This window comes from Eumetopias jubatus, unplaced genomic scaffold (genome assembly GCF_037043125.1).
Source record: "Eumetopias jubatus isolate StellerSeaLion01/CBP00866 unplaced genomic scaffold, mEumJub1_p1.0 scaffold_5, whole genome shotgun sequence".
Taxonomy (NCBI): Eukaryota; Metazoa; Chordata; class Mammalia; order Carnivora; family Otariidae; genus Eumetopias; species Eumetopias jubatus.
Window position 1 is genome coordinate 145958408 of NW_028274811.1, and position 24588 is coordinate 145982995.

General features: G+C 50.4%; 1 protein-coding gene across 1 annotated transcript; it reads right to left on the reverse strand.

Annotated features, from left to right (window-relative positions):
* Nucleotides 1-6119: 6119 nt before the first annotated feature.
* Nucleotides 6120-23353, reverse strand: ROPN1L (rhophilin associated tail protein 1 like). Its single transcript, XM_028122659.1, has 5 exons — nt 23223-23353; nt 19262-19385; nt 17785-17946; nt 9548-9723; nt 6120-6183 (listed from the first exon to the last, which is right to left on the reverse strand). Exons 1-5 carry the CDS (start codon nt 23351-23353, stop codon nt 6120-6122), a joined length of 657 nt encoding a protein of 218 aa, XP_027978460.1.
* Nucleotides 23354-24588: the final 1235 nt, after the last annotated feature.

A 24588-nucleotide genomic window follows, 5' to 3' on the forward strand; every position in this document is an offset into this window, starting at 1 on the left:
CTGTGAAGAGTTTTGATCAAGAAAGGATGCTGTACTTTGTCAAATGCTTTTTCTGCATCTATTGAGAGGATCATATGATTCTTGTTCTTTCTTTTGTTAATGTATTATATCACGTTGATTGATTTGCGGATGTTGAACCGGCCTTGCAGCCCAGGGATAAATCCCACTTGGTCATGGTGAATAATCCTTTTAATGTACTGCTGGATCCTATTGGTTAGTATTTTGGTGAGAATTTTTGCATCCATGTTCATCAAGGATATTGGTCTGTAATTCTCCTTTTTGATGGGGTCTCTGTCTGGTTTTGGGATCAAGGTAATGGTGGCCTCATAAAATGAGTTTGGAAGTTTTCCTTCCATTTCTATTTTTTGGAACAGTTTCAGGACAGTAGGTATTAATTCTTCTTGAAATGTCTGATAGAATTCCCCTGGGAAGCCATCTGGCCCTGGGCTTTTGTTTGTTGGGAGATTTTTGACGACTGCTTCAATTTCCTTAGTGGTTATAGGTCTGTTCTGGTTTTCTGTTTCTTCCTGGTTCAATTTTGATAGTTGATACATCTCTAGGAATGCACCCATTTCTTCCAGATTATCTAATTTGCTGGCATAGAGTTGCTCACAATATGTTCTTATAATTGTTTGTATTTCTTTGGTGTTGGTTGTGATCTCTCCTCTTTCATTCATGATTTTGTTGATTTCGGTCATTGCTCTTTTCTTTTTGATAAGTCTGGCCAGGGGTTTATCAATCTTGTTAATTCTTTCAAAGAACCAGCTCCTAGTTTCGTTGATCTGTTCTACTGTTCTTTTGGTTTCTATTTCATGGATTTCTGCTCTGATCTTTATATTTCTCTTCTCCTGCTGGGTTTAGGCTTTATTTGCTGTTCTTTCTCCAGCTCCTTTAGGTGTAGGGTTAGGTTGTGTATTTGAGACCTTTCTTGTTTCTTGAGAAAGGCTTGTAGTGCTATATACTTTCCTCTCAGGACTGCCTTTGCTGTATCCCAAAGATTTTGAACAGTTGTGTTTTCATTTTCATTGGTTTCCATGAATTTTTTAAATTCTTCTTTAATTTCCTGGTTGACCCATTCATTCTTTAGTAGGATGCTCTTTAGCCTCCATGTATTTGAGTTCTTTCCCACTTTCCTCTTGATTGAGTTCTAGTTTCAAAGCATTGTGGTCTGAAAATATGCAGGGAATGATCCCAATCTTTTGGTACCAGTTGAGACCTGATTTGTGACCTAGGATGTGATCTATTCTGGAGAATGTTCCATGGGCACTAGAGAAGAATGTGTATTCCGTTGCTTTGGGATGGAATGTTCTGAATATGTCTGTGAAGTCCATTTGGTCCAGTGTGTCATTTAAAGTCTTTATTTCCTTGTTGATCTTTTGCTTAGATGATCTGTCCATTTCAGTGAGGGGGGTGTTAAAGTCCCCCACTATTATTGTATTGTTGTCAATGTGTTTCTTTGCTTTTGTTATTAATTGCCTTATATAATTGGCTGCTCCCATGTTAGGGGCATAGATATTTACAATTGATAGATCTTCTTTTTGGATAGACCCTTTAAGTAGGATATAGTGTCCTTCTTCATCTCTTATTACAGTCTTTGTTTTAAAATCTAATTTGTCTGACATAAGGATTGCCACCCCAGCTTTCTTTTGGTGTCCATTACCATGGTAAATGGTTTTCCACCTCCTCACTTTCAATCTGGGGGTGTCTTGGGGTCTAAAATGAGTCTCTTGCAGACAGCATATCGATGGGTCTTGTTTTTTAATCCAATCTGATAGCCTGTGTCTTTTGATTGGGGCATTTAGCCCATTTACATTCAGGGTAACTATTGAAAGGTATGAATTTAGTGCCATTGTATTGCCTGTAAGGTGACTGTTACTGTATATTGTCTGTGTTCCTTTCTGATCTATGCTGCTTTTAGGCTCTCTCTTTGCTTAGAGGACCCCTTTCAATATTTCTTGTAGGGCTGGTTTCGTGTTTGCAAATTCCTTTAGTTTTTGTTTGTCCTGCAAGCTTTTTATCTCTCCTTCAATTTTCAATGAGAGCCTAGCTGGATGTAGTATTCTCAGCTGCATATTTTTCTCGTTTAGTGCTCTGAAGATATCATGCCAGTTCTTTCTGGCCTGCCAGGTCTCTGTGGATAGGTCTGTTGCCGATCTAATATTTCTACCATTGTAGGTTACATATCTCTTCTCCTGAGCTGCTTTCAGGATTTTCTCTTTGTCTCTGAGACTCGTAAGTTTTACTATTAGATGTCGGGGTGTTGACCTATTTTTATTGATTTGAGAGGGGTTCTCTGTGCCTCCTGGATTTTGATGCCTGTTTCCTTCCCCACATTAGGGAAGTTCTCTGTTATAATTTGCTCCAATATACCTTCTGCCCCTCTCTCTCTTTCTTCTTCTTCTGGGATCCCAATTATTCTAATGTTGTTTCGTCTTATCGTATTGCTTATCTCTTGAATTCTGCCCTCGTGATCCAGTAGTTGTTTCTCTCTCTTTTTCTCAGCCTCTTTATTTTCCATCATTTGGTCTTCTATATCACTGATTCTCTCTTCTGCCTCATTTATCCTAAAGTTAGTGCCCCCATTTTTTATTGCCCCTCATTAATAGCCTTTTTGATTTCGACTTGGTTAGATTTTCGTTCTTTTATTTCTCCAGAAAGGGTTTCTCTAATAACTTCCACACTTTTTTCAAGCCCAGCTAGTATCTTTAAAGTCATGATTCTGAACTCTAGGTCCAACATCGTACTAATGTCCATATTGAGTAGGTCCCTAGCTGACGGTACTACCTCTTGTTCTTTTTGCTGAGGTGATTTTTTTCATCTTGGCATTTTGTCCAGAGGAGAATAGATGAATGAGAGAACAAAATGCTAACAGGTTAACAATGTCCCCAGCAAATATACTCTATACAAATCAGAAAAGACCTGAAACCAGGGGAAAAGAAAGGGAAAGAAAGAAAAAAGAAAGAGAAAAGAAAGAAAAAAAAAAAAACAAAAAGAAAAAGATAAAAACAAAAACAGAACAATACAAAAAAACAGAATATGATCAAATATGATCAGGCTAGTGCATAGATCAGTGCCACACACTAGATTTTGGGCGTATTTTGGTCTGTTAGAAAAAAGTGCCTCCTAAAATTTTAAAGGAAGAAAGACTTATATATGTACAAAATAAGGGTTGATACAATGAAGCGATGGAAGATGACTGTAAAGATGAAAATTATAAAAGATTTTATAAAAGGAATTGATAAGATAAGAAGTTGTTTGAAAAAAGAAAGAAGAAGATTGAAGAAAAAAGAAAAAAAAGGGGGAGAGAATGTGATCAGGCAGGAGACTAGAACAAAACCATACACTAGTGATTTAGGGTATATTTTGATCTGTTAGAAGAAACTGCATCTCAAAATTTTAAAGAGAGAACAACTTATATATATATGCCAAAAATAAGGTAACTACTATGAAGGGATAAAATATGACTCTAAAAATGAAAAATAAAAAATGTTTTTTTAAAAAAGGGATTGATAAGATGTTGGTTGAAAAAGGGAAAAAGAAAAATATTTTTAAAAAGTTAAAAAATTAACTTTGAAAAACTAATGAATCATGGTAAAAAAAAAAAAAAAGCCATGAATTCTACGTGCAGTATTTCCCTAGCGCTGTAGTTCTCCCGTTCTCCTTGATCGGTAAACTTGGTCTTGGCTTGCTGGCTGTTCCTGCTGATCTTCTGGGGGAGGGGCCTGTTGCCGTGGTTCCCAAATGTCTTTGCCGGAGGCGGAATTGCCCCGCCCTTGTCGGTCAGGGCTAAGCAAGCTGCTCGGGTTTGCTCTCAGGAGCTTTTGTTCCCTGCAAGCTCTCGGTACAGCTTTCGAGGACCAGGGTGAAAATGGTGGCCTCCCAATCTCCGCCCCGGAGGAGCTGAGAACTCGGGCCCCGCTCCTCAGTGCGCCCCCAGAGAAAAGCAGTCACTCCCGTGTCCCCGGTCTCCGGCCGCACTCCGTGCTCACCCGGCCTGTGACCGAGCGTTTCTATCTCTGGCACCCGACCCCGTGTGGAGTCTCCAAACCCAGCAGATCCCTGCGGTGCGCTCCCGCGCCGCTCCTCCCGGGGGAGGAAGGTGAGTCTCCCCGGCTCTGCCGCTTGGTGGGTCCCTGCTGGAGGAGCAGTGGCCCGACTGGGCCGCGGATCACAGTTTATGGCCACCCCGAGCTGAGAGCCCGCGCCTCGGCTCCGTCTCTGCAGCCGGCTTCCCCGCTCCGATCCCTGGGAGCTCTGCCGCAGTCAGGCTCCCCCGGTCTCTCTGTGACCCCGAGGGTCCTGAGACCACACTGTCCCGCGAGGGTTCCACCCCCCGCTTAGCCACTGCAGCGACGTCCCTCCGCGGAGCCGACTTCTAAAAGGTCCGATTTTGTGCTCCGCGGCTCTAGCACTTGCCAGAAGCGGCCGGCGGAGGCCCCCTCCCCCGCCGTCTATCCTCCCGAATCTCGCCTCGGATTCACTTCTCCGCACGTCCTACCTTCCAGTAAGTGGTCGCTTCTCTGTTCAGAGAGTTGTTGCTACTCTCCTCTTTGGTCTCCTGTTGAGCTCGTAGGTGTTCAGAATGGTTTGATCCCTATTCAGCTGAATTCCTGAGACCAGACGAAATCCAGGTCTCCTACTCCTCCTCCATCTTGCTCCGCCCCTCTGAGTTTTTGATAGAGTGAAAAAGTATCCCGATTTACATTTTTTAGTTCAGATGTTCACGTTAGCAAATTTATTTATAATCATATTCACCTATTCTCAATCTCATAAAACTCCGTCCACGTTTACCTCCTTGACCTAAGCCAGTGTGACCGGTTAGCAATTAGAAGTTCTTCTGGTAAATGTCAGTGGCCTCCAGTGATGACAGGACGCAGGGGCTCTATGTCCCTCCGCTATAACCTCCCAACAAGATCACTAAAATGTAAAGCATGGCTCACCCCAAATTCTACCAAATGCACAGACACTTGTTAGCAAGCAGGCCCCAAAGTCATCAGGTCCTTGGTCCCCTGGATGGACACGCTGCATGATAAGCTCTCTCCAGGGCTGACTCAGTGACATCTTATGGCTGGCCTTCCAGCTGGGCCAGGCAGAGGGTCCCCTGGGAAAGAACCAGGCGAGGCAGTGTCCCTGGCTCTCAGGTAGTGATTACACAGGAGGGGGCTCTCTCCTCCCTGAAGCAAATTCTTCCTCCAAACTTTGGGTTTTCACAGGTCTTTGAACACGGATAACTTTAATTAGCATGGCGACCAATCTATAGAGAACCAACAAGCCAAACAATTTTTAAGTTCTCCGAAAAATGATCTAAGGTGTATTAATTGCCACTTCATTTTGAAGACTTTACATAAAGAAAGCAAATAAAGGATCGGGGATGCTCATTTCTGTTCTGTGGACCAAGCGCTGGTCTAAATTGTCTACTTTGGGGGCGCCTGAGTGGCTGAGTCAGTTCAGCGCCCAACCCTTGACTTCGGCAGAGCTCATGATCTCAAGGTTGTGGGGTCAAGCCCCACATCAGGCTCCGTGCTGAGCACGAAGCCTGCTTGAGATTCTCTCTCCCTCTGCCTACGCTCTTCCCCCTGCTCTCTCTCTCTCAAATAAATAAATAAAATCTTAAATAGTCTACTTTGTTTCCTGGGGCCATGATGCTCCACCAGCTAGCAGGTGCTCCCAGGCCCACCGTTCCCAGAACAGATCCAGCTTCAGCAGAAGACACTCTTCCTAGGGGGTCTTAGGTGTGGTTGTCCGGGGAGCAAACATCAGCATTCCTGCTGGTCAGGAGTTTCCAAGGAGGAGAAAGAACAGCCAGTTTTACACTGCCCATTCCCCCCGCCCCCCGTAGCATCCAAATAGATTGTTTTACTCAAAAAGATTTTCTTGCTACGAATCTTTTCCATGTAAGGGTCTGCCAGGAAACAGGGTGAAGAGCAATTATTAAGTAGATCCCAGGACACACTGACCACACTGGGCTTCCACTATGAGAAAAACTCACATAACACACCTATATGGTTAAAGACAAACTGTATTTGGTGCCAAGGTTTTAAAAAGCACTATTTGATATTAAAAAGTGTTCTTCTCTGTAATAATGGTCTCTGTCTTCTGAGTTTTCTTCTCGAGGTTTTCTAAACTTTCCTCGTCAGAACGAAGAAATCTGAAAGTCCTATCATGCCATTCTTTCTAGATTCTCTAGATTGGAAAACAGATAAAGGCACTTATTAGTCATTTCTCACAGCACACAACACAATTCTTATGAAATGCCATCTAATTTAAAGGTTTTACTTAGAAAAATAGATGATTTCCGATTTCTAATCAGTAATTCTTACCTCTAAAACTAAAGCGTTATATTTTCTTGTACAAAAATGGGCATTTATTTCTACATGGAAAAAATCAGTACTATACGTTCTTCTTTATTGGCCACTCCAATTTTAGTCACTACTGAAATAAAAGTATCCTTCTATTGGAAAAGTTGGTCCAGTGAAACTCAAAGGTCTTGAGTCTATGAAACTTTGGCATTGCCAACTGCATGTCCCTCGATTTTTCTTCTTTTATCTATAGATACTTCTATTTCTTAAGAGATGGTGAGCATTAGCACATTTCTGCTGCCAACATCCGTGGATGTAAAAATGCTGAACAATATTCATTCTCTATGTCGGTGGGGGAAAGGAGAACCATCTCGAGGGCTCGTATTTTCAAGGTAAAGGGAAACATCAGTTAGCGGTCCTAAACCACATTTTACCATAAACAGCAACCATCTCTCACAGCCCCAGGGGAATCACAGGTGTCCAAGCTTCTCGCTGTGGCTGCTTAGAGGTGAAGAACAGAATGCTGGAGGACGGTGCCTGTCACCCTGACCCCTTGCTCTCCTGGGCGTGAGGATTTCCCGCCGCGGTGGCCCCGACAGCTCTCGTCAGGCTGCCAGAGAAAGTGGGCCTGCTGCCTTAGCTGTGCTAACAGCAAATGGAGGCTCAGCTGCAGTGTATCTCCCCAGTTAAGGAAGAGCCACTAACCAAGTGATGGAAGAGAAACACCACGTGGGATCTTCTTTGGACTTCCCTTGTGAACTGATTCTTCACCCCGGGTACCAGCTAATGGCTACAGAACAAATCTCGCCATGAACGCACCATGCCAGATCCTTCTGGAAACAGGAAGGGGCCACTTCAACCTTCCAGGGGCTTCCCAAGCCTCCCAGGCTTGGTCCTTGCAAAGCCACCTCCGGGTCGGCCCCCAGGGCATCCTGTCGGCCAGGGCCCCTGGTCGGCCTGCGCAGCCCAGCCTGTCACCCTGCATGCATGCCCTCGGCTCATCAGTACCTGAGTGTCCAGCACCTTCCACTAGGGACGCGTGGATGGGTCTGAAACACTCTTGGAAATGAGCAATGAATGCATGAATGCATGACTGAGTGAATTGATTACTGAATAGGCAGAAGTCCCTCCCACTGCAGAGAGGGGCCGAGTCAGCCCCTCTACAAAGGTGGGTGGGGAGCGGGTGGGGAGAGGAGTGCTCTGACCCAGGCCAGCCGGCCACAGCACTCACCCACTAAACTCCGCTGCCCCTGTCCTGTGTGCCTTCCGGGCGCTTGCTGCTGGGATGGATTTGCTCTCAATGGATGAGCAGAAGTTGTAAGATTTAGACAAGCCCAGCTCACGAACTCTGTGCCCTGCTCCAAAATGGGTTACTGGGGTACCCAGGTGCATTCAGGCTTTTCCTGTGAGCTCTGAGGGGGCTGTCCATGTCGGGATGCACAAGGCACCAGGTTATACACCTGACCCCCCAACCACCCGGCAACTGAGTGTGCTTCTCCTTTACCTTCAGCCCCTCCCTCAAGGGGCCCACCGCCGCACCCCCCCCCCCGTCTGCAGGGTCATCTGGGGGAGCTGGAGCCTGCACTGTGTCGACTCCCCTGCCCCCACGACTCCTCTGAAATCACCACTGCCAAGGTCACAATGTAAGGGACAGCTCTGCAGCGGGCCACACTGGGCGATGGCCACCCGTGTCCGCACCCCCCTTCCTGGTGCCCTCTGTCCAAGGGTCACTCCTCCTCCTCCTCCTCCACCTCCTCATGCTCACCCCCCTCCTCAAAGCCTGGAGCTCCAGCTGCGCCCCCGCCAGCCAGCGCCCTCCTCACCCTGCCACAGCCGGCACCACCTGGGGGGACTCCAGCCCCGGCTGCACTCACTGGACAACCCCCAGGGTCACCCCGCAGGCCCACCAGCTCACGAGGCCTCCCCGCCACAGGTGGCATCCTGGGAGGCAGCAGCACCCTTCGGGGCAGGCCTGGAAGCCTGGCAGCCACGCCTCAAGTCCAGTTAGCCTCCCAAATCTGGGGCAGCCCTACAGCCTCGCCCTTCTTTGTCCAGACCTTTGCAGAAGTCTCATGCCTTGGGGCGCGGGGCGGGGGGTGGGGGGGGGGAGGAGGGTCCTTCCAACCAGAACCCACCACCTGCTTCCCTCTCTAAACTCTTCTCCGTTGTCACAGTGGGGGCACCGCTCAGCTGGGCTGGGCACCAGGTCAGACTCAGGAGGGCAGCAGGTCTGGTGGGGGCGTGACGCCAGTCCCCTCCCACGGCTCACCACTGGTGGGCAGCTGGGGGTGGTACTGGAGGAATCAGCAAAGAGAAGGGTGGCGCCCTGGAAATGGGGAGCCAGGCCGCAGGGCAAGGGGCCGGTGAGCGTGGCTGCAGAGGAGGGGAAGGTGAGCGCCCGCAGGGACATTGGAGAGGGGAGGGTTGAGTCCCCAAGAACTGTGGCTGTTGGGTGTGTCGGGGCACGAAGAGAGTGTCCCCTGGGAGGAGGAGGGCAAGTCAGTGGACGGCACACAGAAGAGGGGGAGACGGGCGGGGGGAGGGCAGGGATTCTGAAGGAGGGAGGCCAGGACACGGCTGGAAGGGGCGAGGCGGAGCCCAGGAGAGCCGCCCGAGGCGGCAGCAGGGAGTCCCCGGGGCTGGCCCTGGCGCCCCGGGCACGGACGGTGCGGGAGGGCAGGAGGGACCCGAGCCTGGCGGTGACGAGCAGCCAAGGGTCCCGCCTCCCCCCGCCTGCCCTCCTGTTCTCAGGGCCCTCCACCCTGCCTGCTGGCGGGGTCTGAGAGTCCCCCGTCTGTGCGCTCTCAGGAAGAGCAGGACGGGGGCACAGGAGTCACCCCACAAACATCCAGGGAGCAAAGGCGTGACATCACACCCCCCACCTGCGGGGCTGTTGAGATGCGCCTTCTATCTTACTCTTCGACATGCTGTGATTTTAAACCATTGGACACACTGGACTGAAGAATCAAGATCAATTCTGGATGAACTTTTCTTAGAGACGGGATAAAGAGAACCCGACTCCCAGTCCAGCACTGCCCTGGATCACGCGGAAGAAAAGCTGCCTCCTGAGGTTCAGCTTTCTTTAGCACGGCTTGGGGACATCTTGGGGACATGTGGAGCGCGACGTGTGCTGCTCTCCCTCCTGGCAAAGGCCGGATGCCCTGGAGCAAAGGTACCTGAGAGCAGAGAGAGGAAGGACCTTCTCTAGCGGCCCGTGCACGGGAATTCCAGGGAGGGCTCATACTCACACAGTGTCCTTTAAAGTGGCGAGATAGGATTCCGTGTCCACTTCAGGGATGTCCGAGTCCATCTTGGACAAGTATCGGTAGACGTAGGAGAACGTCTCAAACGGGATGCGGGCAGGCCCGCCCTCGGGGTCCGCGGTGAGGATCTCGCACAGGTGCTTCATCGAACTGTTCAATGACTAGAAACACCACAAACCAGGGGGGGAGACAATTACTACCTGGAATCACTACAGTGAAAGCATAAGACACCAGCAGAATCAGCGCCTGGGCATATTTTACAGAAATTCTCCAGCCAGTATGCTCTCAATCGAAATGAAGAACTAGGTGAATTTACACTTGCCATAAACAAAGAAATAAAGAGGAAAGGTTTGATCAAGAGGCCTGAAAAGAATTTTAATCCACAGGTTTTATTTTATATTAAAATGGGAATGAGGAAGCGTCAGTTTCCTTAAAGGGGGGCCCTAAGCCAGCCCAGAACTCCCCAGCCCCTTCAGTGCCGTGACACAGCCGGGGATGGAGCTATCAGTCACCAACGGGAAGTGCCACCTATGGGGGGGGGCTCTAGGACAGCCGGCCTCGTGAGCTGTCCTGATGCCCACCTGCGATCAGCCTCCATGCAGGCTCCACACGGGGTTAGCCTTGCTCCAGGCCTTGTCTCGGTTCCAGAAAGTACCAGACCTTTCTCCCCTGCACACTGTGCATCTCGCTCATGCTCCTTCTCTCTGTCTGGGTCAGTCACCCCACCTACCCTGGCGGACACCTTGGCTTTCAGCCTGAAAGCCAGCCCCTGGAGAAGCCGTCCCACTCCTACAAGGCACATGCTCAGAGCATGCAGACCCTCCCCCCGAGCCAGGAGGGCAGACGGGTGGTACCCAATCCCTGGTGATCTCACAAGAGCCTGCATGCTTGCAATCAGCCACGGTGGAAACACTTACACCTCATTCATGGGCTCACGCTGCCAGTCAGGACCCTTTGCCCCTGCAGAGAGCAGGCTGTCGACACTTACGGGGCTGCACTTAGGAGGGAAAAGCAAGGAAAACACAGGTGGGCCAGGCACAGAGGAAAGCTTCCCAAGTGGGGAGAGTCACACCCAGACCTGCTTGACTGGGACCGTGACAGTGTGCAGGGAACAAACCTGACACCCTTAGGGACGCACAAATGGCTGGAGCCCTGTTTCCTACCCCGACGTGTCTGTGGGTCGGGAGTCTGGGCACTGTTTAGCTGGGTCATCCAAGGCTCCAATCGGGGTGGTGGCCAGGGTATGGGCCTCCTCTGGAGGCTCGACTGGTGATGGACCTGCTCCCACCCTCACCGAATTTGCCGGCAGGGCGCTTCCCCGGGAGCTTGGCCAGCTTCTCACAGTCATATCGGGGAAAACCCCTCCTGCCTCGGCAGGGAGACGGGGGGAAAGGACTAAAACGACGTCCAGGGGCCCAGAGAGGCTGGGTGGCTGGCCCGAGGTAAGCCCGCAGGACCGCCACACCCCAGCACCACGAAGAGCACCGGGCTGGCTCTCAGGGGGAGCTGCCCTGTCCGGGCGGCGGGGGGGGGGGGAGGGGGGGTTGCTGCCTGATCAGCCCGGAGCTCCCCCCCATCACCACAGCTGGGGCTCGGCTCATCTGGAAAACCCCTTCCCACACTCCCCGGGACCCCTGGCCGTGGCCGTGGCACGAGGCCGGCATGGATGGCGCAGCTCTGGCGTTAGTCTAACCCCGGGGCAAAATGATGCTCCGATGGGAGAAGCGGCCTTGTCTGCCCAGCAGGTGCTTTCTCCGGGGTCACCGCCCGCGCCCCTTCCTCTCAGCACCGGCCTTGAGAGGACTTGGTGAAAACAGAGCTGCACGTTTTATGATCCATGTTCCTCCCTTGAAACTTTTCCGAGACGTGCAGTTATGTTAGCTTTTGCTTTTCCATCCGTCACAGCGGGAGAGAGTCATTACTGAGCCTCGGGAAGGAGCCGGGGAAGGAGGCGGCTGGCACACAGCAATCAGCAGGCAGATGAGGTCTGCGAAACCGAGCTGCAAAGGCTTCCAAGGCGGAGGTATTTAAGGAAAACATGCATCAAAGGAGCCCAGCGTCACTGCCTTCTGCAAAGGCCCGATGACGTTACCAGGGCGAACGTTCCTGACGACGAGATGAGATGTGCGGCAATTTGTATATCCAAAAGGATTCCTAAAGCAACTGGCTTGGCTTTGCCGCCGCAAGCCTGTCTTCCTGGACCCAGATTCCTCAGCTCCCAAGGGCTGTCGGCAGGGAGGCCACGTGCTCGCCAGCCAGGAGACCCTCCTGGGCAGGTGCCCCTCCTCCAGCCTCCTGCCCCGACCCGCCCTCCTGGACACAAGCTGTGCTGGGAGGTGGGGCTGCCAAGCTGCATTTGGTCTTGGCCAAGCGTCTCAGCCTGGGCCGGCGTGTGAGATTGAGGCGGAGACGTGAGAGGAAAACAGGCCTGCAGACACCTACTGTTTCCTGAGCATCTCGAGGGTTCCAGCTCTGTGGGGTATCTGTTTCAGAATCGTAGCTGCTCTTGTGATGACACACAGAGCCAGCTCACACCTCCGCCAGTGCACTTCCAGCTCACCGGGAGGTGACAATCTGCACATCTTGCGGGGACCCTTTTGTCCAAAAGAAGAGGGGGCCTGGCTCCGAGGTGTGGTTTGAGGGCACTCAGGAGGGACAGCTCAGCATTGCAAGCAGGGGTCCCACCCCCAAATTCCACTTTTTGTTTTTTATAAAATATTTTATTTTTATTTATTTGACAGAGAGCGAGAGAGCACAAGTAGGGGGAGCAACAGAGGGAGTGAGAGAGGGAGAAGCAGGCCCCCCACCGAGCAGGGAGCCCGATGCGGCGCTCGATCCCAGGACCCCGAGATCACGACCTGAGCCGAAGGCAGTCACCCAACCAACCGACTGAGCCACCCAGGCGCCCCCCAAAGTCCACTTTTAAAAAGCCGGAGGTCCTTTGCACCTACTTCCTCACCCTCCCAGGTCTTTTCTCATCTAAAACGCGGTTCTGTTTGTGGACTCGTGGCAGGGGAGGGTGGGAGACAGGTACCCCCCACCTGGCTGGGACGCGGTCCTCCAGAGAAGCCAGTTCGTTCCAGTGTCGCCATCCAGGGGAGGATGCAGGGCCCCCATGTGTGAGCAGCGACCAGGCCAGCGGAGACGTGGGGGCGGAGTGCACCCCAACTCTCTTCTCCCGGGGGGTGGGACACTCCGCAATGGGGTGACTGGTGCTGGGGGCCCAAGGACAGACTTCCCACTTCAGGGGGCAGCTACCAAGCAAGTGTGTGGCTTGAGGCTCCCCCCCACGGGGGGTGGCTGTATCTTTTCCGTGGCCACAGCGTAAACGGAATGTTCATGGCACCCCAGAATGGGCTTAGCGGCCTAGCTGGGGGAGCTGAATGGAAAGCAGGAGGGGAGCGAGCTGGGACACTGCCTCTACCACTGGGCCCCCAGGCACTGGGATGGGATGGAGGCACAGCTGTGCTTGGAGGATACTCTATGAATGCCAACACGGGGGCCGTTGGGAGGCGGACATTGAGAGCTTTTCAGGGTAAGAACCATTTTTGGATAGCAAATGATATTAAGGATCATCCTTAGGAGTTGTTATTCTCTGAGACAGGAAATGTCTCATTCCGTGTCCCAACCTGTGGGCGGCACACACCTACTGGGGCTACGGCTTCTCTAGCGAGGGGCCCTTCCCCCACCCACTCAGGGTCTGCATTCAAATCCTGCTCAACCACTTCTAATCTGAGTCACTGAGCCGCAGTGAGGTTCCCAGAACAGGCCCTAAATCAGAGGGGTGCTGGGAGGATTAAGGAGAACACAGACAAAGGCTCCAAATGTTCCAGCCCATGATGAGAACTCTAGACGTGAGGCCCGTTCAAAGCAACGTGTTTGGACGGAAGACTGTGTTGCACACGTGCGCATTCGCCCCTGCACACAGGGACATGTTCTTGTGATGAACAAAGTCCAAAGTGCTTCTCAGAGCCTCACAGAGTTGGGCTGGTGGTTTGTCATCATGGAATTTCTCAGTCAGTGGGGGGCGGGGGGTGAGGGGATACGGGACTTCCTTCTCAGTTTTTTTATGTAATAAAAAAGATCTTCGTGCTTAAAAAACAAAGCAGAGGATTTTGATCCACGGCTTTAATGCTTAGGATCATTGCCGGTGCTGCAGAGATGTAAAGATAAAGGTCACAACATAAAATGTTATCATTCAGCCAGGCAAGGCTCTGCACAGCATGATCTGCCCAGGGCAGCCCCACTGCCCCTTCGCCCCACTCCTAGCTCCCAACACCACACGCAGAGCAGTGCTCGGTGCTCCGGGGCAGGACAGAGTGGACGGACAGTCGACTCCGGGGGGTCAGGTCGCCTGCTTATCGTGTTCACTCCCGAATCTTCAGCTCTCAGAACAGGACCCGGCACAAAGCCGTGCTCAACAAGCATTTGGGAAGGGAGGGAGGGAGGGAGGGAGGGAGGGTACAGACGACTCTCAAATGTAAGCAGAGAGTCTAGTCTTTGTAGAGACCTTAAGCTGGGTGCATCTGACCAGTGACTGCGGAGACAAATTTAAGAGCACGGAGAGTGCATCTGCCCCCGGCCATGCAGATGCAGAGGCCGGGGATGAAGGAAGCAGAAATAGAGCCTATTGTGTTGACAGAGCAGCTAGGTTCCAACGTAACAGAAATCCTACGTGGAGAAGGGGACGGGTAGTGATCCAATGTAAATTACTCATCCCGTGTTTCACTTCTCCATTTCCTCCTTTTTTGAAGGTTTTTTAAAAAGCATAAAGATAGGGGCACCTGGGTGGCTCAGTCAGTTCAGCGTCCGACTCTTGATTTCGGCTCAGGTCATAATCTCAGGGTCATGAGCTCAGGGTTGTGATCTCAGGGTCGTGAGATCGAGCCCCGCGTCCGCGCTCAGTGGAAAGTCAGCTTGAGATTCTTTCCCTGTCCCTCTGCCCCTCCCCGCCCCGCCCTGCAGGGAACAACTGCATAAAGATGAATGCTAAGATGCCAAAGGACACCAAAACTGTCACCTCGTCACCTCCAAGTCACAGCTTTGTCTTGGTGTACCTCCAAGCTCCCCCGGCCAACGTGGGCACACAGTGGCTTCTCCCCATCTGCGCCTGGCCGCCCCAGGGCTGTCTGCACTGGAGGCAGGAGTCGGGGGGTAGGCCACGGCAGAGCCGACACCCTCACTTCGGACACCTCCCGCTCACCCTTCCCCCAACCCTCCCCGCAACACAGACATGTGAACCAGAGGGGACCTTCCCGGACAGTCTGGCCTCAGAGTCCACAGCCCACAGCAGATACGACTGTCGAGGTGGCCCAGCTAGGGGACAGGTCGGACCCCACACTGACCAGCAAGGGTGACAAACAGTAGAGGAGGAAAGGAGAGGCGCGGAGGCTTTCTCGTGCCTTCCCCAGTGTTCAGTCCAGAAGGTGACCAAATGTCTCCACCTAGTGTCCCACACGACACATGGACAAGAAACCCTCTCTCTTGCTCCGGCTTGGTTTTAAATCCTGCGCTTACTTTTCGTGATCGGGGAGGTAAACATTACAAAGATGGATCCCCAAAATATGAAAATTCTTTTTCACCCTTGCTAAAATCTAAATTTCACAGTTAAAGGCACAAAGCATAAACATTAATTCTACTATTAGATATTCATTTTACAGTATTAAAATCTTGCTTTCACAGAGTTGCAGATGAACAACGCGACGTGAAATTATCTTCAGTAGGTACATCTGTCTTTGTCCTTCCCACCCCAACACCCCACGCCCCTGGTTATGTCTGAGCCCCGCTCTGCTGCAGGACGGTCCCTGGCACAAATCAGCCCGGGGGCGGCAGCCCTCTCTACCGCTGACGGAAACACTGCCTTTGGGCACTCAGGTGACTCGGTATGCAGCAACCATACTGCATGCTGGGGTTTCAGCAGTTCTCACTGGGGCCATTACGAGAACCAGTAAACAGGGGTCTCTTCACGGAGTGGATATTACACAGCAGAGGCAAGGAATGACCTACAACAGCCTGTGATGGAGGGAGATGGAAATCTAATTGGGAATGAATACAAGTTCCAGAAGATTGCTAACCACAGAATTAGCTTTTCATAAAGCTAAAACCCACGAAAATTAAAGACTGTATTTCTTGGGGTATGTATGTGGCCCACAGGAAGCAGGAGATTTGGGAGGGTGGCTGCTTCAGGCTGGGGAGGCAGGGGGATGGCACAGAGGAAGAGTGCAGGCAGTCACGTCAGTGTGTCCGAGATCACGTAGGGTCCATGGGGGTTTCCCCCACAAAGTGACTTCTAAAAATTAACATCAGAGCTGAGTGTGCGCCATGAAGCGAGGACTGAATTATCCAGTCTCTGAGGTCCAAAGACGGAAGGGAGGGGATAGGGGCGCCCGGGTGGCTCAGTCGTTAAGCGTCTGCCTTCGGCTCAGGTCATGATCCCAGGGTCCTGGGATCTAGCCCCGCATCGGGCTCCCTGCTCCGCGGCAAACCTGCTTCTCCCTCTCTTACGCCCCCTGCTTGTGTTCCCTCTCTCGCTGTGTCTCTCTGTCAAAGAAATAAAATCTTTAGAAAAGGGGGGGTAGGGGTGAGAAAAGGGCCCCGCTCTGCAGTGGAGGGAGCCCCTTCTTCACACATATAAAATGGTAACGCTCCCTTCCCTGGCCCCCGGTGTCTCACACAGACACTCAAACACTGGAGCTGAAGAGGGAGCTTCCAGATTCCCAAAGAAGTCCTGCCAAAAAAATTAACAAAACAGGAGACAACAAATGTTGGCAAGGATGTGGAGAAAGGGGAACCCTCTACACTGCTGGTGGGAATGCAAGTTGGTGCAGCCACTCTGGAAAACAGTACGGAGGTTCCTCAAGATGTTAAAAATACAACTACCCTATGACCCAGCAATTGCACTACTAGGTATTTACCCCAAAGATGCAGATGTAGTGAAAAGAAGAGGGACCTGCACCCCAATGTTCATAGCAGCAATGTCCCCAACAGCCAAACTGTGGAAGGAGCCAAGATGTCCTTCAACAGATGAATGGCTAAAGAAGAAGTGGTCCATATAACAGTGGAATATTCCTCAGCCATCAGAAAGGATGAATACACATCATTTGCATCGACATGGATGGGACTGGAGGAGATGAGGCTGAGTGAAGTCAGTCAAGCAGGGAGAGATAATTATCATATGGTTTCATCATATGTGGAACACAAGCAATAGCACGGAGGGCCACAGGGGAAGGGAGGGAAATCTGAGGGGGGAGACTTCAGAGGGGGAGACAAACCATGAGGGACTATGGACTCCGAGGTCTCGGAGGGGAGGCGGGTGGGGGATGGGGTAGCGGGGTGACAGGCACTGAGGAGAGCGTGCATGGTGAAGAGCACTAGGTGTTCCACGCAACTAAGGAGTCACTGAACACTACATCTGAGACTAAGGAGATGCTACACAGTGGCTAACTGAACATCATAAAAAAAGAAAGAAAGAAAGAAGAAGTCCTGCCAAATCTTCGCACTCCAGCCCTTCCCTTTCACCCCTCCTTGGTTCAGCGACCCCTCACTTTGGGAACTGGAGGGTCATCTCTGTCTTCCTTCCCAAGGTTCATACTTCAACACCGCCAAAGTTGCACCATATCTGTTGGCGACTAATCATATATTTTAACTCAAATATAAAATAATTTTACGCCTCTTCCCATAGATGAGGAGAACACAGTTATCTGTTTACCAAATGATGGGCAGTTCAATAAAAAGTCACCGATGCATTCTCTTCTAACACTTAAGTGCGTTGTCATAATATCTATATGTTTTATCTACTGTTAACTATTTTAAAATTGAAGCATTCCCAAGTATTTAACTTCTGCAAATTAAAATAACTATAAGCCTACAGGACGCCTGGGTGGCTCAGCTGGCTAAGCAGCTGCCTTTCGGCTCAGGTCATGATCCCGGGGTCCTGGGATTGAGCCCTGCATTGGGCTCTTTGCTCAGCAGGGAGCCTGCTTTTCCCCCTTCCTCTGCTGCTTTTCTGCTCTCTCTCTCTCTCTCTCAAATAAATAAATAAAATCTTTAAAAAAAAATGTAAGCCTAAAAATACAACAGGCACTTGAAAAAGAATTGCTTCTCTCAAACAAAGTTACTAAAGTAGTGAAAGTGTTTCTTTCGGTTACTGAAATACCGACATTACTTTTAAGCCAGGCCCCTGATTGCACAGAATTATTCATATGCTACTTGTAGGTACGTACCCCACCAAGCATGCTGCATCCAAGTGCTAAAAATTTTATCCACTCCATTTTGTCTTCGCAAGGATCCAATTGCAACAACGCTCTGAAGTTCTCTATTGGCAGGCACAAATTTTTCCATTTCTGCTCAAGATCTGCTAATTCCACATACCGCTTGTGGCTACACTATAGAGAAAACACAGTATGATGAAATTTGTAAGTTTTTAAGTCTATAAGTATATTTTTTAAGTTTTAGAAACCTGTGAAGTAAGATAATGCTTATGAATATTTAAACATATCCCAAGCGCCCAACCGCATGCAGGGAAAAGATGAACTCTGTCTCACAACATGGTTAGCCCTGGGAAAGCAGGGTGGGAAGGTGTGCGGCAGGAGGCACGCGGGCAGGGAGGGGGCAGCAAGCTGATACTGGCCTGTTTTACTTCTCAAAAGGAGAAAGGCCTGTGATGCAAACATGGCATGATGTTACGGCTGAGTAAAATGGGCATACACAGACTGGGTATAGGATTCCTTTTTGTCTGTGCAAAACACTTCACAGCAAAAAATAAGCTTCAATAAATAAAATAAAAACATTTAAGACCCAACCCGCTAAACATGTTAACAGTTAAATGGAAGAAACCTTAAAATTGGAAAGAAATTCATTCCTTCCAGTTTTTTAAATAATCTGTGAAAATTGGTAATGCTTGTGATCTGCTAATAGCATTCTATGTGAAAATTTCTGAGCAATTTTAGCGTGTTTTTCCCCAAGTTACCCCTTCTAATGGTTATTCGTTTTCCCCTAAGATAGAGAAAACCATGGAATAATCCTATTTTCAGAAGTCAATGTACCAGAGAAGCACGGTATGTCAAAATGTATAATGGGGACAAATCACTTTAAGATCAAGGTTATACCACTGATGTCACTTTTAGCAACACGACACAGTCATCAGGAATGCCAAGCCTGACTGGGTGATACCCTCCCTATTAACTGGTTTCTCTAAAAGCAAGGGGGTGGGGCGGGTGAGGACGGCCCTCAGTTCTTGGGCAAGGCCGTGCCAGGAAGGATCTCGCCCCCACCCAGGCTCTCTGGACCACACTGCACACCGGACGCCAAAGGGCATTCTGTCGTTCAGAGGAAGGCGGCAGCAGATTATTTCTTAAGCACGTACACAATTTTTATGAGCATATTTCAAGAAGAGACTTGTAGCCCCCGTTTGGGAGTTGAATTTCCAGACTTTTAGTCCAGCAGCATCTAGTGTTTTAATTTGGTATTTAAAAGCAATTCTATTTCATTTGCCTACCATCTAATCACGAATAGCTATTTTGGGTTCTTTAAACTAGAAAAAGGCCACTGAACACAGCAGATTCCTCCTCTAAAGAAATCTGGCAGGTGTGCACCGGGAAAGCTGGCCTTGCAAAGCTGAGCCGGCGAGTCTGCCATGTGCCTTGGCGGCGGCCACGCTGTATCTTGTGAAGCTGACGGAGAACAGAGACCCCCTCCTACCTGCTTGTGCAAAACTTTCAGGAGTCCTTGAGTCAGGCCTGTGTCTGTTTTCTGAGTGGCCACGGGCATCTCGATTCTGTCCTTGACAGGAAGTGGATCTCCTCTGGACAAAGCTGAAAAATACCTAACAGCAACAGACATCTTTGAAGGCTCATCAGTACCCAGAAAACACTGGAATTCACGCGGTTTCTTAAACAAGACGTGAGCGTGACAATGCCCAGGACACCTCCAGGGACACCAGAGTCCGAGGGCGGGGCTGCAGTCATGGCTCCTCCACTCCGCTCCCCAACGTAACCCTCTCTGCGTGCCTCAGTTTCTCTGTCTGCAAAGCCCACAATGGCAGGCCCTGTCATAGGGCTCCTAGGAGCAGCGAGCTCAAGCTGCAACAGGTTGGACATGCTGCTCGGCCACCAGGCCATCGGGGGGCTCCTGAAACATGTGCTATTCTTATCAAGCACATGCTAGGAGGGGTCCTGGCCTGTTGCCAAAGGAGGTGGGAGATTCAGAACCCAGTGACCCAAGGGCAAGGTCATGGTCCAGTCATTCTACTTTGACAGTTAGTGTTTGGTCTTCCCTTCACATGGCCCTACTGCTTTCCAAGGGGGTTGACTTCAACCATCTTTGTTCAACCCTACAGGGTCCTGGATCAGGGAAGTCACCTGTCTGCTCTGCTGGGGACCAACCACTCCACTCCATGACGTCAGATGCCACACCTCCCCCCCCCCCCCATCCTTCACTTTTCCTGCCTGGTATTTTCTTTAGTATTTTTTTTTTAGTAATTTTCTTTAGTGTTTTTTCCCCTTAATTGTTCCTTTCTGGGATGCAGATATTAGTGCTTATATTGGGGGTTGGGGGGTATGGAAACAGTTTAGAGCAACAAGTCAGGAGGGGGCACACACCAGCTTCTGGCTGGCGGGGACCAGGAAAGGGTGCCAGGCGTGCTAGAGGTGGCCGGCTGCTGAAGCCACGTCATTCGCCACTCCAATGACTAACACAACAAAAAAGAAACAATATACTCAGGAAAACGCATAGTAAATCATCCACCAGGGCCACAGGCCATCATGTAAAAGATATGAATAATCAGAAACATCTCTGATTATGTAACAAAGATAGCTGTTGATAAATAGATACTTGACAGGCTAAAAGAAATGTTACACCTCATCCCCTTTTCTCTCCCCATCCATATTTTGTTGACCTAACAGTTTGAGGGAAAGTCAAAACAAGGGCAGCAATGTGGGAGACGAAGGTGAACAGAAAGATCTAAGGTGACAGGGAGGGGGCATGGGGGCATAGTTTTGCCATACTGTTCCTAATTAGGGTTTTCACTTATTCCGGGGACTTGATTCCTTCCTCCCCCTCAATGATCAAGCCACAGCGTCTAAAGCAGTGGTTCCCAACAATTCTCCCACCCCCCCTCCCCAGGAAGGCACTGGCAATTTCTGGAGACATTTTTGGTTGTCACCAGAGGGGATGGATGGTGCCTCCAGTGGGTACAGGTCAGGATGCTGCTAAGGGTCCTATTACGCCCAGACACTCCCACACCCCCACCTTCCCCCCACACACCCCCCCAAGCAATTACCCTGTCCAAAGTGGCAACAGTGCCAAGGCTGAGAAAGCCTGCATTAGGGGCGAGCCCCCTGATGCTAATTCCCTGGAGGCACGTGTGAGCAGAAAGCAGCCTTCAGCAGGGGACCAGTTCTCACTCCAGTCACACTGCATGAGGCACCGGTGACAGAACCTAGCTGCGGCATGACTAGCAAGGCTGAGTCACCTCCACCACCTGAAAGCCTCCTCTGTGAAGAGGTTTACCTGAATGCCTCCAGCCGTCTTCCACCACAGGTACCTTCCTGTGATTCCTGGTTCTCTGCTTTGTCTTTAGCTTTTTTTTTTTTTCTTCTTGTCACCGTCCCTTTGCTGGTATGCTGCTCTTCTTCCCGGAATGCCCTTGCCTTGTCTTAACCTCAAAGACCAATTTGCCCTCTTCTGAGCAACATCCCTCCCTAACAGATTCTCCTTTCTGACAGCTGGGACACATCCGAGCCCATTTCACACACACTGCTTAGTGAATAAAGCTTGCTTTTTCTCCTAAACCCCAAAATTGTTCTTGAGAGAAATTAAGTGCATGGAACATCCAGAAAGTGCTCAATTACACGTTTTAAATTTAATGTCCCAAGGGAAAAAAAAAATGATTCAATCTTGGAATGTCCTGTTGACTACAAATAAACTCTCGTGTGTCCCATCTTTTATTGATGCTTGGATGATGGTTAAAAACAGAGGCTGTAATTTTTTTGGCAAGAACCTTGAGAGAATCTCTCAGAAGCAACTGACAGAAGTGTCTGTCACAAGACAAAGCACTGGATTAACAGGTAGCCTTGTGTGGTGGGTTCAGTAAGGGCCCCAGAGACACCCAGGTCCCAATACTGGAATCTGTGGATCTTATTTTGCATGGTGTCAGGGACTTTGTAGAGGGAGAGAGGATTCTGAGATGGGAAAATTATCCTGAATTATCCTGATGGGTCCTAAATGCAATCACAAGTGTCCTTGGAAGAGAGAGGCAGCGAGAGAGAGACCTGAAGATGCCACAGTACTGGCCTTAAAGATGGAGGAAGGGAACATGAGCCAAAGAATACAAGGAATGCAGCTCCGAAAGCTGGAAAAGACAAGCAAGGGATTGAAGTCTCCCTAGAGCCTCTGGAGAGAAGGCCTGACAACTCAACTTTAACTAGGTGAAACTGGTTTTGGACTTTTGGCCTCCGGAACTGTAAAGAGAATGCGTGCCTGTTGTTTTAATTCATCAAATTCTGTGGTTGTTATAGTTGCCACAGGAAACTAATTCACCTTGGTTATACAGTTTAGAGGTCAGTGAAATCTGACATGCTAGTTACTAAAACATTTAATTTTTTAAAGATTTTATTTATTTATTTGACAGAGAGTGTGTGTACACAAGCAGGGGAAGCGCCAGGCAGGAGAGGGAGAAGCAGGCTCCCCGCTGAGCAGGGAGCCCGATGTGGGGCTGGATCCAGGACCCTGGGATCATGACCCGAGCCGAAGGCAGACGCTCAACTGACTGAGCCACCCAGGTGTCCCAAAACATTTAATTTTATACTGGTTCTTGTGATCATAAAATTGAGTTTCTAACTCTGTCTACTGAAAAGGGACGAAGAGCTTTCCTTTCAAAATGAAATGGGTTGGGCGCCTGGGTGGCTCAGTCGGTTAAGCGACTGCCTTTGGCTCAGGTCATGATCCTGGAGTCCCGCATCGGGCTCCCTGCTCAGCGGGGAGTCTGCTTCTCCCTCTGACCCTCCCCCCTCTTGGGCTCTCTCTCTCTCACTCTCTCGCAAATAAAAAAATAAAAACTTTTCTTAAAAAAAATCGTAATGGGTTTATTTTAATGGTTCTAAAGTCTGTTAACTTTGTAACCTTAAAATTACGAATGTCTGTTCCTGAAAACAGGATGTTTGTTGCTAGAAACAGTGAAGGCTCATTTGCCTTCAGTGAACTAAGCTGGGCAAAGTTTAACCTTCTAGCGGCCTTGGAATAATTACCCCAATATGACCTCCGTCGCTTTGGTTCTAATAAACTCAACCAGATCCTGAACCCTGGGAGGATTCTCTAGGATGAGGAATTTAGCCTTACAAGATTCCTTATTAAAATCATTTTACAAATAAAGGGACTGTAGTAGTTTGATTTTATAACACAATGCAGAAACTTTTTGCCCAATGCAATTGCTTTGTAAGTGTTAGTCTGAGTAAGTACCACTCTCCAACAATGGAGGTGTCATTCCTTTGTGGGAAAGTGAACACTTTGCAGTAATTCCTGGGAAGGTCAATCAACCGTGATGCTTCCTAGATAGATACTCAGGCGCAGACAGCACCAATGCGTCGGAGCAGTGCTCCAGGTGTGAGGGCAGGAGGCGCGAGCCGTCCCGCGGACCGGCCGGCCGGCCATCCCAGGCGCTTACCCCGCGGACCACTGCAGCACGTCGGCGGGCTGGGTGCGGATCGCAGCCTTGGTGAACTGCTTCAGGATGTCCGGCAGTTCCGAGGGAATGTGGATCTGCTGCGCGCAGAACATGGTATCGGGAAGCGGCATCGCTCTCCGCAGACCGGGACCAGGCTGGGAAGAATCAAGGTGTGCTGCGTGGAGGGGGAGGCCGGGCCCGTGAGCCTCGGGGCGCGGGCGCCTCCGAAGGGCCGGGCCGCCCTGCCTCCCACCCGCTCCTCCTCGGGCTCTTCGGACAGTGAGGGCCTACTGCCCCTTCTAGCGACAGCCGGGAAGCGCCAGCGGCAGCAATTGTTTCACGGAGGTATCCGAGCAACCGGGACGCCTGACGGCCCCGCCCCTTGGCTCCGCGCAGGCGCACACGCCTCGGGCCGAGGCCGGGCTGTGGCCGGCGCGGGCCTAGGAGACGACGCTTGCGCAGTGAGGCTCCGCCCCCTTTTTGCCACTAACCGGCAGTCAAGGGCGGCAGGAGCTGAATGTTTCACCTAGAAAAGGACCTTTTGATCGATTTCCCACTGCCAAATGTGAAGGGCGAATTCACGAAGGACCCCCCCCCCCACTTCCCCTTGCTCTGGCTACGTGAAGCTTAAGACGCGATGACTCGGTCGCCCTCAGTAGGGAGCCGTTACAATCAGGGGGGCTGATCGGGGCAGGTAGCACGAGCCCCGCCCCCGAGCTCCGCCCACTCCCCCCCGCCCCGCAGGAAGGACCCTGGCCCTCCTTCCTCCAAGGCCTCGCTCTTCCTGCACGAGCCCGTCTGTGCAGGAAACCGTCCCGGTCTCCAGACCTTCACATGTGCTGTTCTCATTGCCCACTCGTTCTTCCGATATAAGAGCCCCTCAAGAGTTTAGACAGTGGGCGATTTTCAGCTCAAGGAAGATTGTTTAACTTGTTTTCCTAAGCAAGACAGAATGGTTGAGCCTGATTGGGTCTAGAAAACATAAGCCGCGTCTTCTGATGCAGTAGCTTTGGGTCGAAGGGTAGGAGAACTGCTCCGTTCTGGTGAATCCAGGGCAGCGTACAAGGTGTGAATCATAGCTGTGGCTACCCTCAAACCCACTCTGAATGAATGAAGCCCTAAAGCCCGCCTTCCCCTGCTCACCTCCAGCCAGGAAGATGGAGAACTAGAATGAGCTATTGCCAGGAGGAGTCAATGACAAGCCCTTCCTCCTGCCCTAGAGGCATCACCCCCAACCATGACTCCAAATTAATAGCACTTCCAAATCAACAGCACTAGCAAAAACTGAGAACAGTCACTATTTAATGTTGATACAATATGGGAAAACAAGGAATCTCATACAGTGATGAGAGAGAGTATTAATTAG

What these genes read in the sequence shown, in the direction of transcription:
- ROPN1L (XM_028122659.1), bottom strand. Translation starts at nt 23,353, where the DNA reads ATGCCGCTTCCCGATACCATGTTCTGCGCGCAGCAGATCCACATTCCC. An exon ending in GTGCTGCAGTGGTCCGCGGG is followed by an intron (nt 19,386 to 23,222) that starts GTAAGCGCCTGG and finishes TGTTGCTGTTAG; the next exon opens with GTATTTTTCAGCTTTGTCCA. An exon ending in GATGCAGCATGCTTGGTGGG is followed by an intron (nt 9,724 to 17,784) that starts GTACGTACCTAC and finishes TGGTGTTTCTAG; the next exon opens with TCATTGAACAGTTCGATGAA.